The 12,256-nt window shown below is 40.3% G+C and overlaps 1 protein-coding gene across 1 annotated transcript in view; it reads left to right on the top strand.

Annotated features, from left to right (window-relative positions):
• Positions 1-724: 724 nt before the first annotated feature.
• SGIP1 (SH3GL interacting endocytic adaptor 1) overlaps positions 725-12,256 on the top strand; it is a 166,113-nt gene continuing 154,581 nt past the window's right edge. The window contains exon 1 of the mRNA XM_084637122.1: positions 725-975. Coding sequence (XP_084493248.1) covers positions 966-975 — 10 coding nt within the window. The 5' untranslated portion in view covers positions 725-965. The remainder of the gene's footprint in view (positions 976-12,256) is intronic.

Genomic DNA, 12,256 nt, shown 5'->3' with positions numbered 1-12,256 from the left:
TCCCTCCCCCGACCTCACCCCTGAAATTCTCATGCATTTCCAGCCTGATCTGAAAGCCCCACTCCCTTGTGTGGGTCTTTTGTTTCCTCTTTTTAATGGCAATTCCCTGCCCTTTGGCTCCGAGGCTCTTCATGCGAAATTAATTCCAAGGCTATCTTGAAGGCGGTCTGGATGAAATTTCTTCTGCATCATCCTTTTGGGGATAATTGTTTATGATGTGACGTCAGTCCAATTGATTTTCTCTTGAATGGCTGAGAGAGAAGAGGGATCAGCAGACACTAACGTGAAGCAAAGCTACAGCCTCTGTTTCAGAGAGATACAGAAACTGACATTCTGAATGCACTGCTAGTATTAGAATGTAATTGCACTGAATGGAGGGAGCCATACAATGCTAGTAAAATCTGATTATTTATTCAGACTTGATTTTTTTTTTGGCAGTCTTGTTTATGTGCACATTTCACGGCAGAGCCCTCTCTTAATCTGACAGTGGCTGATAATTAATCTTGTTCACCCAGCTGCTGCAATAGGATTATAAAGAGGGGAAGTGCGTCACAAGGTACAAAAAGGGGTTATACGTTTGGTGAAAGTGTGGGGGAAAATAGGAAACGGGTTCTTGTGTTCTGGAGGGGTATTGTGTCAGGAGATGCATGCATGCTACCATGTGACGAGGTACAGAGCTGGAGGGATTGGCTGAGACGCTGGCAGGCGTGTGAGCCAAGCCAGTTCTCTTTCTCTCCCTTTCTCTTTCAGCATCCTTCTGTGATCCTGTAGGTGATATGGATACAGCAGCATCCATGGCCTGTTTTTTGCCTTAGCATTCTTTTTCATTTTGCTCTGGCTGATGTACAAATCAGGGATCTAAAGCATTTATTTTAAGGACTTACATTAAGCATCTGGTAACTGGAATCGTATTTTCCTGTATTTTTTCAGGCTCCTTGGAAATTGAGGAATGCAATTCTGCCACCATGATGGAAGGTAGGTTATTTTCTGAGTGTGTCTTGCAGTATTCCTAGAGTTTTAAAATGCATTAATGGGGGGGGAGGCAGGAAAATGTACTGTGTGAGTATGTGTGTGTGAAGGAATTTGTATATGTTTCTCCTAAAAACCGTCTGGAAGCTTTTCAGAACTGGCATGTTGCAAATGATGATATAATATACAGCATGTTTAGATTATTGCAGTCAGATCCTCAGGACTGTGTGTGGTGTTCAAGATGTGCACATTTCTATTTAACCTGATCCTCTGAGGGTGATAAAACAGAAGCAGTCACAATGGTTCACAGTAGTGTAGAAATGTCCTGATCACAAAATAAATGTGAAAATGGGGTATTTTGCATTAATCTCATTTGATTAAGTGTTAATTCATCACTTACATGGAAATTCACTTTCTGAATTTGACATTGACACAAGGCTGGTCATTGAAAATGTTGCCCAGGCCAGATTTTGTAGGTTTTCTTTAAGATTTATCAGGATAGGATTTTGTTTGCCCACAATCTAGTATTGAGGGTATGCAGCTGAATTGTTTGAGGGGGACCAAATGCATTTGAACTGAAGGTGATATTTGCCATGAAGTGTCTCTGGATTGAAGATGCAGGCTTTTTAAAATGATTTTATTTATTTATTTGAGACTCGGAAAGAAATGAAAGGGCTGCAAGGGAAATGTGGCCTGCTGGGGCACATAAGATACTTATAGGAATGTCGTAAGGATGCAAATCTGGGCACATATGGCAAAAGCCTCCTGTTGTTTCTTGAACATATTTCAACCCGTCATTTTTTGCTCAACCATATAGAAAGCTGTTTTTATGCTTTATTGAGCAAGATACTAGGAAAAGGAACTATAAAACAATAGAGTAGATAGTTCATGGTCATTAAAATCAGATTCTTCTTAATCGCTTTACAGTCCCTTGGATAAAGACAGGAAGGGACCACCTCCGATACTGTAATGTGACCAGGAGACATATCGGCAGCTGTACTGAGACTGCAGTTCTTCTGGTTTTCACACCATACAATGGTGTAAAAATACTGCCCTCTCTAAAGATGACAGGCAGGATTTTGAATCTAGAATAGGTTTAACTATAGAGATTACAATCTGCTATGGTACGCATATCAGCTATGAAAATAGTTATGCAGTTGTCCTGCATATTGAACAAAGATCTTGAGGATTGATTTTTAAATATTTACATTGAAATTTACAGAAATTGGATGCTATAGTGCATATTGATTTGCACATAATAATTATTTTGTTCCATAACTTTTTTGGGGGGTATTTAGCTATTAAAAGAATTAAGGTTATTGCTGTCTGATTCTTTAACTTTAAAATATAGATACAAACTAGTATCAGGTATAATTTTCAAAAAAATAGTCTTTAATGGCCTGAGGCTCAATTCCTTTCCATTAAATCTAATTAATCAATGGGTCGTTGGGTTTTTTGTTTGTGTTTTTGGGGGGTGGGGGGAAGAGGTGTTTGGTAGCGAGACACTTAGGCTGTTGCAGGATTGAAAGAAACAGAATTGGCCCCGTCAGCACTGGTTCTCCACTTATGAGGTAACTCCCTTCTCTTTGTGTGTCAGTATATTTATGTCTGCATCTGTAAATTTTCACTCCATACATCTGAAGAAGTGGGGTTTTTACCCACGAAAGCTTATGCTCAAATAAATCCGTTAGTCTTTAAGGTGCCAACGGACTCCTTGTAGATTAAATTTAGATCATTTGCTGTTTACAACATATGTGTTTCACAAAAGTGTGGCTTAATTTCAAGAAGAATTCATAGAAATAAATGGAAGTTGTTCAGTTTTACTACTTTCATAGATATTAAGGCCAGAAGGGACCATTATGATCATCTAGTCTGACCTCCTGCACAATGCAGGCCACCGAATCTCACCCACCCACTCCTGCAATAAACCTCTCACCTATGTCTGAGCTATTGAAGTCCTCAAATCATGGTTTAAAGACTTTTTTTGTACTGTTTAGCAAATCTCGTGATTGTCTTTTCCCCCTGGGTATTTATCTAGTGAATTACATGGTTGAAGTGTGTTCTCTGGAGATGATACACTAATGTAACCCTTTGATTCCCCTTGCAGTATAGTCTACTGTGTCATCACAGACTGTCAGTTTGGTCCATTCTGATAAGCTTATCAATGTGCTGCCTAAACTAAAGTGAGGAATTAAACGAAGGCCTGTATTGAGTTTTATGGACAGCATTAGTATGGATTTAAAAGATGCATCCTACACAGGTTGCTACGTTGTGCCTTACAGAGAAAAGAGAAATTAAATGGTAAATATTAAGGGGCTTTTGTTGACTCTGTTGAGAGAAGAAAATAACCTTTTATAAAACATTTCTGCATTTAAAAAAAAAGGGAATTAAAAATACAGGTTTCCTATGTTGGATGTTTGTGACTCCTTATGAGATTGCTTACTGTGTTTTTCAATTATCTTAATGCTTCAGGGACTCAAGAAAGGAAGCAAGACAATGGAATTTAGTGGATAAAATGATTAACAAGTTTGATTAATTTTTAATAGTTTAAAACGAGTTCTGTTTAAGGACTACAACAGCAATACAATCAACACCTAATTCTGAAGACCATCATGTTGCAAAGACATGGTACCAAAACATTCTTGGTACCAGAACATTCTTAAAGTGTCACTGTCCGGTGAAACTTGACCTGAAATTTAGGTTTTATAAAAGCCTACGACCAAGCTGTTTCCTTAAACTACAACTTTTAAAAAAGGTCACTTAAGTCCTCTGCAGTGTTTGTCACCATGACATTGAGATACTGTGCTAGTGTCTGAGAACCTGAAAGAGAATTTAACTAGAAAGAAAAGTGAAATTTACTAATCTATTTCCTTTATCCAAAGTGGGAAAGGGGCCGAGAATGAATGTGGGTCACCACTAGCTAATAGCTCCTAGATTTAAACATCTGGGAGCCTAATATTCTTGATGGATGTTCTTGGGCGGATGTTTACCAGTAAGATAGAACCTAATTCTATTGATCTTTTTTGGTACTGTGTCAGATTCCTCTTCTGACTCTTGAGTGGGTGGCTTGCTGGATTTTTTTTTAAACAGGCAAAAGTTGTATTTCTATATTTTTAAATCATATTTATTAAATTCTTGTGTGTGTACCTGACATGTAATAGGGTACATTTGCTATATCTAAAAATACCTGAGGAAAGGCACGTATATTTCATAGTATGCTTAAAAATCATAATGAGCGTCTTAAAAAGCAGCCAAAAAAATCCCAACATGGTAGCTGCCTTCAGAGAACAGTGGATTCTGAACATATGCCATAGAATGTCTAGGATAAAAGAAGTAGATCGGACTGAAGAAGAGCTCTTTGTGGCTCGAAAGCTTGTCTCACTCACCCACAGAATTTCCAATAAAAGATATTACCTCACCCACCTTGTGTCTCTAATACCCTGGGACCTACACGGCTACAAATACACTGCATACAGGAGTAAATCAGTCTTGAATTTCACAATAATTAATCATAGATTCATAGGACTGGAAGGGACCTCGATAGGTCATCTAGTCCAGTCCCCTGCACTCACGGCAGGACTAAGTATTATCTAGACCATCCCTGATAGGTGTTTGTCTAACCTGCTCTTAAAAATCTCCAATGATGGAGATTCCACAACCTCCTTAGGCAATTTATTCCAGTGCTTAACCACCCTGACAGTTAGGAAGTGCATACTATATTGTTTAACTTGTATATTGCCTTAGTGCCTACTGGAGGCCAACCAGGCACTGTACAAATATGTAGGAAAGGACAGTCTCTTTCTCAAAGAGCATATAATCTCCTGTAGTTTTAAAATGTTGAGAGAAAACACACCTGTAACAGAATTGTATCATGTGACACAACTAGGATTTGCATTCAAATGACTAAAAACAGGTATGAAATTCCACCTTCTGAACAGTCTTTGGTATAATGGCTTGTTCTAGAGATTTGGATCTTCACACTGAGTTGTCAAGTAATTCTGGGCCTGATCCTGTAACCCTTACTCAAATAATCTGATTGGTTGGCATAACAGAGGTAAATTGTGTGCTCCCTTTTCTCCTAATACAAGAACAAACAGAATTAACCCATGGAATTCTCTGCCACAAGATATTATTGAAGCTAGTAGCTCAGTAGGGTTCCAGAAGGATTAGGCATTTATATGGATAATGAACACATCCACAATTACATTAGACTGGATAATATTTTTTATAAGAGATAGAAAACTTCATTCTTAGGAGCTGGTTTATTCCCTGATCTGCAGGGAGTTAGTGAAAAACTTCCCCTTTGTACATGTTGTTCCATAATTGTCTACTACAGACTTTCTTGCACCTTTCTGTGGCGTCTGCCACTGGCCACGGTCAGAAATAAGATAACTAGAGTAGATGGATGGATCCAGTATTGCAAATCCATTGTTCCGTTGACTTCAATGTGTTGCATTGAACTCTATTATTGTCATGCTGAATATACAGAATTAGGACTGCAGGTAATTGGTAGTGGTTAGTAAAGTCTCCCCTTACCAAGAGGAGAAGCAAGAATGATGCTTTCACTATATTCTTAGACATTGATGCTTTATTGTTCCATACATGAATTTCTCAATTCTAGCAATTTTAAGGGTTCTTACATGGAAGTGTTTTTAATGTGTGTTTTTTTTGTCTTACGTAGTTTTCTGAGCACAGCCACTGGTAGGTTTGGGATGATGATTGATGCAACAAGTTCACTTGTAGTTATGCATAGTAAGATATAAAACGAATTTTTCTAGCTTGCTAGTGCGCAATTGATAGGATCTGCAGTATCAGTCTCTAAAATTTCATAAATACATATTTAATAGTAATGTTGTATACTAACAAAACATAGAGTGCCGAATGTAGCCTCAGACAAACCAAAAGATCCATCACCCCTTGATTATGGGAACGTTTGGAGGCGGATCTGTATTCGGAATTTGTTTCATGCTCATTCATAATAGCATTGAAAAACAATTCTGTTCACAACTATTATATCTGTATTTTAGCACCTTATTGTTGATACAGAATATTGTACGTTACTCCTCGGTCTTCTACAAAGATATTAGAGAATCACACTATACTTTTAGGGTTATGCATTCCAAGCAAAATCTTTGTTCCATGTTAATGTGACATTGAATCTGTGTGACCTCTCTAAACTACTGTTGGGTTTTTGTAAATGTACTGGCTGTTTAAAACAGCCTTGTAAACAATATTAACATTTTTACTGCTTGTGAGCATGTGGTCTATGTTGTTTCCCAAATGGTTTGATCAGTCACTATCCAAATTAATAATTAACCATCGTCTGCAATTGATAATTTGGTCCATCGTCTGTTCTTTTGGAAGGGATGGTTAAGAGATGTATTGTTTTCACTTCCATTCAATGAAGATGCTGCATTTCTAGGTAGATACATACCTACATTTCAAGTTGGTGTGGTATGGCTCTTTTAGTCATTGCATCCCTAGGGTCAACTGTGTTCAACAAAATATATCCAGGTTGGTCTCCAACACAACAGACAAACTAGATTAAATAAACCTGAGATTAATTATTTAATCTCCAATCTGAATTGGAGCATCCCCCTTTTGGGATGTTTTGGCTTTGATGTTCTGAGTGGGTCTGATATTAAGAGGTGCTAGGCTTGAGCCAGGCATTTGGTGTGAGGGGCTGGCTAGTTGTGATATTCTGTATCAGGCCCAACTATGTACAGTCTTGGGGAAATAACATAAATTTCCCTATATAAAATAATTCTGCTTCTAGGGGTTACCCAAGTGAAGTAAACTGATTTTCCCATAGCTTGTAAGGAAAAGGAAAAGCCAACTTGCAGGTCCTCTCTTATTTAGATAGTTGAATCCTTTCACTGTGTTTTCTGTTCCTCTCCAAATCAAAGTATTGATCCTTCTAGCTAGACCAGTAGCTTGGCAGATAGTCAACCTATTATGGTAGGGGGAACACACTGATTCATAAGCAGCATTATTCACCACATTGGCAGAGAATGTGAGCTGCTTTTGATGTGGGATGGAGCAGTTCTGTTTGGATCCTCATTTCCACTCTTCCCTCCAGCCCCCATGCATGTACACACCCCACTGGCCTTCGCTGCAAGGATAGTGTAGTGCATGTAACTCATGGCTGCGGGGGGTGAAATGGATGTTTTGGCTACAGAGTCATGAAGAACCCTCAGATAGCTTTTAAATCCCACAAGCCCTGTCAGAATACACAACTGAGACCCTGATTTTTCTAAGCGTTGCCCACCTGCAACTCCCCTTCACTTCATTGGAAGCAGCTAATCCCCAGCACTTCTGGAGATCATGGGCAAGGTGGTCACACAAAATTAATGAACACTTTTGAAAACATTTGGCCTTAAGTTGTGTGACTGTTACAGTTCTCCTGTCACTTACAGTTTTTTAGTCTATGTGCATAAAATCTTCCTGGTGGGCCTAGGGCAGGGGTGGGTAAACGTTTTGGTCCGAGGGCCACATCTAAGTATGGAAATTGTATGGCGGGCCATGAATACTCACGAAATTGGGGGTTGGGGTGCAGGAGGAGGAGAAGGCTCTTGAGTGGGGCTAGAAACAAGGAGTTCAGGATGTGGGAGAGGGCTCTAGACTGGGGCAGGGGGTTGGCATGCGGGGTGGGGGTGAGGGCTCCAGCTGGGGGTGGGGCTGGGGATGAGGGGTTGGGGGTGCAGGACCGTGCTCTGGGCTGGGAGCAAAGGGCTCAGAGGGCAGGAGTGGGATCAGGGCTAGGGCAGGGGGTTGGGATGCAGGAGAGGGTCAAGGGTGCAGGCTCCGGGTGGTGCTTACCTCAAGCAGCTCCCAGAAGTAGCGGCATGTCCCCCCTCCAGCTCCTACGTGGAAGTGCAGCCAGGGAGCTCTGTGCATTGCTCCGTCCGCAGGCACCGCCCCTGCAGATCCCATTGGCTGGGAACTCCAGCCAATGGGAGCTGCGCAGGTGGCACTTGGGGTGAGGGCAGTGTGCGGCGCCCCCTGGCGGCCCCTAAGTGTAGGAGCAGGAGGCGGGACATGCCGCCGCTTCCGGGAGCGGTGTGAGCGGGGCAAGCCCCTGACCCTGCTCCCCAGCGAAAACTTGAGGGCCGGATTAAAATGTCTGAAGGGCCGGATGTGGCCCCCGGGCCGTAGTTTGCCCACCCCAGTCTAGGGTTATCTTCTCCCCAGCAAAACATTATATTATATTTCAAAGGCTTCAGAAGAACCTTCATGAGGAAGGGATTAAAGTAGGTCCGGGCAGGTATGGGCTCACCAGAGAACAGGGGGATAACTTCCAGGACAGGAGGAGACATTCATCCACAATTCTAACCTTGTTAATTCTGCAGCTACCTTGATATTTATCATAGTTGTTCAGATAGGTGAATGTATAATAATAAATCTGACTGACTGTTAAAAAATATCAAACAATGGGTCAAAAATGGATCTGGGACTGGCAGTTCAGGAAAGATACATATCTTGCTGGTTAAATTCAGTACTTGTGCCAACATGCTGCCAATTTATATACCTAGGTTGATGATTTAATGATTTAAACCCCAAAATATTAAGACAGCAAAATCTCTTCAGTATGCATTGCACCTAAAGAATGGATATGGCGACAGAAGCAAGCGTAATGCAGCAAAATCCATTGTTTGTCCTTCAGGCAAGACAGCATTGTGCAAAGCAAAGGTAATGCAGCTGACAGTATGTAGTCAAAATGGATAGTATCTCTCTTGTAGTGTATTCTCTTCTCCAGCCAAAATGGGGCTGTTACCAGTGATGAGCTGGCAAAAGGTGAAGAACCGGTTCCTTCAGTCGCTCCAGGTCTTCGGCGGCACTGAAGGACCCGCCGCCGAAGTGCTGCAGACGATGAGGAGCGACTGAAGGACCCGCCGCCGAAGTTCCGGCGTGCCACCGGGTGAGTAAAAATTAAAAAGAGATTCTCCAGGGGAGCCTTCCCAGCTGAGAGCTCAGGCGGGCCGGACAGGACGGTCCCGCGAGCCAGAGTTTGCCCACCTCTTTAACAACTGGTTCTAAACCAGATTCAAAATTTAACAACCGGTTCGCGTGAACTGGTGCGAACCGGCTCCAGCTCACCACTGGCTGTTACCATATCTTTATTTTCGATCCTTTGTGCAGCATGTTGCATGTTGTTAATTTTAACCACCAATCGTCAATTTTAAAGGCTTTGTGTCCTTCTAAAGCCCGAGGGATTGACTATTGTTAAAGGTTGGGTAATGGACTTGATTGTCCAGTTTTGAGCTGTGTCCTTATATATAACTGAGGCTGGCCTAGACTATACTTGATTCTATTCACAGCCAAATAAGATGGAAACAGTATGACTGGTAAAATTCATTTGGAGGGATCTAGATTCTTTATAATAGCATTCAACACCATAGTATCTGAGCAGCTCAAATACGCTGATGAATCTAGTCTCTCAATACTCCTGTTGTGAAGTAGTAAAGTTTTAGTACCATTTCATCACTGGGGAACTGAAGCTCAGAGATTGTGACTAGCTCAAATTACACGGGAAGCTTGTGGCAGTCAGGAATTGAACTCTGATTGCCTGAGTCCCAGACCAGTGCCTTTACCCTATCCAAGACTAGCTTCCTGAATGCTTACAGCTAATTTAAAAATGAAATGACCACTGATTTTGGATTCCCTCATTTTAGTATTCCTGACTTGAGTTTCAGATGTTCTGAGCCTTATTGGCTCCCATCGACTTTAGTTGGCATTGTGGGACTTAGCACTTCCGAAGATCAGGTCCAGAATATCTTAAATTAGATGCCCATAAATTGGCATCCCCAAAATTAGTGGCCCCTCTTGAAAATGTTGCCCTTTCATGGATTAGGTGAAAATCCAGATATAGGACTTCCCATGTCATTTCAACACTCTGGCCAACTTAATCTGAAAGCCAGATAGAATAATTTGGTCTTGTTTCCTACTTTGAATTTCCTCTCTGCACCGTTATCTGCCTCCCTGGCAACCTATTCCAGGTTGTACAGATGTAGAACTATGTGAAGTACGATCTTGGTAAGATGGTGTAAAATTTTTAATGGAAGATTTGCTGCGCCTATTGATTTGTATTTGTGTAACAAGACGAGGGGCCCTGCAAGCCTAGCATGGAGTCAAAGAATGAAGGAAAAACAGCTCATTTCCTCCCTAGTGATGAAACCGGTCAGATGCTCCAGTAATATGGCATTTCAGAGGGCGTAATTTCCAAATACAAAGCATTTGATCGTCTCCGTAGATTCCCTATTGATTGGGGTGCTGGAACTAGCGGTTTTAGGGGTGCTGCTGCACCCCTTGGCTTGAAGTAGTAATAACAAACACCAAGTATATGATTTCCATGGTTTCCACCGTCAGCACCCCCCTATAAAAATTGTTCCAGCATCCCTGCTATTGATCATAATACTTGAACGCATCTGCAGTGAAGAGATAAAGATAGAAATGAAAACTATTTTGCATTTGCTTTAGTCTATTGTTGAGAGAGTTACATTTTGTATAATGTGAGCAAAATCACAAACTACCTCACTTTTAGATAGTGGGACACACAAAAGCCGCTACCTACAAACATTCTTGCCGACTTATGGACACTTAGGAAAATGACGCGGTTTGCTGTGTTTTGTTATTAAGAGAAGTACCATTTTCAGAAGAGGACATTTTCTGGGATTTCTCATATTGCCAGTCAGTTGGAGTCTTGTAACACTATAAAAATGTATTCAGGATTTTCAGTGGTGGTGCTGTGCATACAGGAAAGGTAGACATATGGCAGTGCTCAACAATGGTACAGATAACAAAATATATGCAGGCTTATAAGGACCATTTTGTTTGATAGTTGAGCCCAACCAGAACTCTGCTTTTGGGCATGTCTGGTTTGGATCCAAGCTTTAGGGTTTGGGTTTCTCTGCAGAGTTTGAAGGCTCCTGCATGCTCTCAAATTTCTTTGGCCTGATTTCAATTTTAGTCACTTTGAATATGTTACTGCTTAAAATGATTATTTTTTCCTATTTATTTTAATCATGTGAAAAGTATAAAGAGTCAAGTAAAGGTGGATATTTAAAAAGTGAATGTGTATAAAAACAATGTGGCCATGTACCATAGTAGGTGTAGAGGAGTAGTAGTAGTATACAGCTCTAGTTTGAGTTAAGCTGTATCTTGCTATTTCACACTAATGTCTGGGATTCCTAGTCTCCAATTTCAAATATTAAATAAACATAGAAAAGCAAGCATAATGCATCTCCAAAACACGTTTGGTTCATTTATTTTGATTAACTGCAGTTTGGTTTTAATTATTTAGGGAGACATTTTGAAAGGCACAATGTCAGCTAAGGGTCCAGCTCCCTTTGAAAGTCAGTGGAAATTGAAATTCAGCTAACTCCTTTGTGTGCCTTTGGAAATTGCTAGTTTTGTCCTACCTCTCAACTAAGATTTAATAGCAGATTCTGTAATAAACTCATATTACTAATATAAGATGAATTATTTTTGCAAAATAATCTCCATCAGCATAGGGTGAAGTATAAGGGAGCAATTTCTTGAGCACAGGGCTCATAGAGCATATGAATTGGTAAAGTGCCTCTATACTCTAATCATACAGATCCAGGAATAAAAACAAAATAACTTCAGCCATGTTTTCTATCTTTAGGACGATGCTGCCTGAAAATCTTTCAATTTCTCTGCAGTACGTCTTTCAAATCTTTTTGCAGACTTTCATTTTATTAGATCAATATATTTGAATTTCAACAAATGGAATAACAGCAACCAAACCACGTTACTGATCTGATATTTTGTTTTTGTTAGTTGAATATATTAATGGCATTCCATTTCACCCAGTTTGCTTAATAATCTATTGAGCATATGCCCCTATTTCCTTTATGATTACATGTTTAATTTTACGGACGTTCAATCACTGGCTGATTTTTGTTTAATACTAGTCTGCCCTGGCTTGAGTATGCATTTTGTAGAATGGTTACAGGTTTTTTTGTTTGTTTTTTGGGGTTTTTTTGCATTTAAAGCCTCACAATACTAACAGGATGGCATTTCTTTTAATTTGAATGTGTTTACAGATGCTAAGAACAGCTATTATAATAAAGTCCCATTTTAAACTAATGTATTTAGAAAAAAGGAAGGGAGCAGGAACCAAATGCATCACAAAGATTTTTTTTATTGATCTAAATTGGCACAACTCTACTAAACTCAACAGAGCTGCACCAATTTACAGCAGCAGAAAATTTGGTCTATTATCTACAAACCTGGAATAATAGGGATCCTGGCCCAAACATGGGAA

This window comes from Lepidochelys olivacea (genome assembly GCF_965140295.1).
Source record: "Lepidochelys olivacea isolate rLepOli2 genome assembly, chromosome: 8".
Classification (NCBI taxonomy): Eukaryota; Metazoa; Chordata; order Testudines; family Cheloniidae; genus Lepidochelys; species Lepidochelys olivacea.
This window is presented reverse-complemented; position numbering and strand designations above follow the sequence as displayed.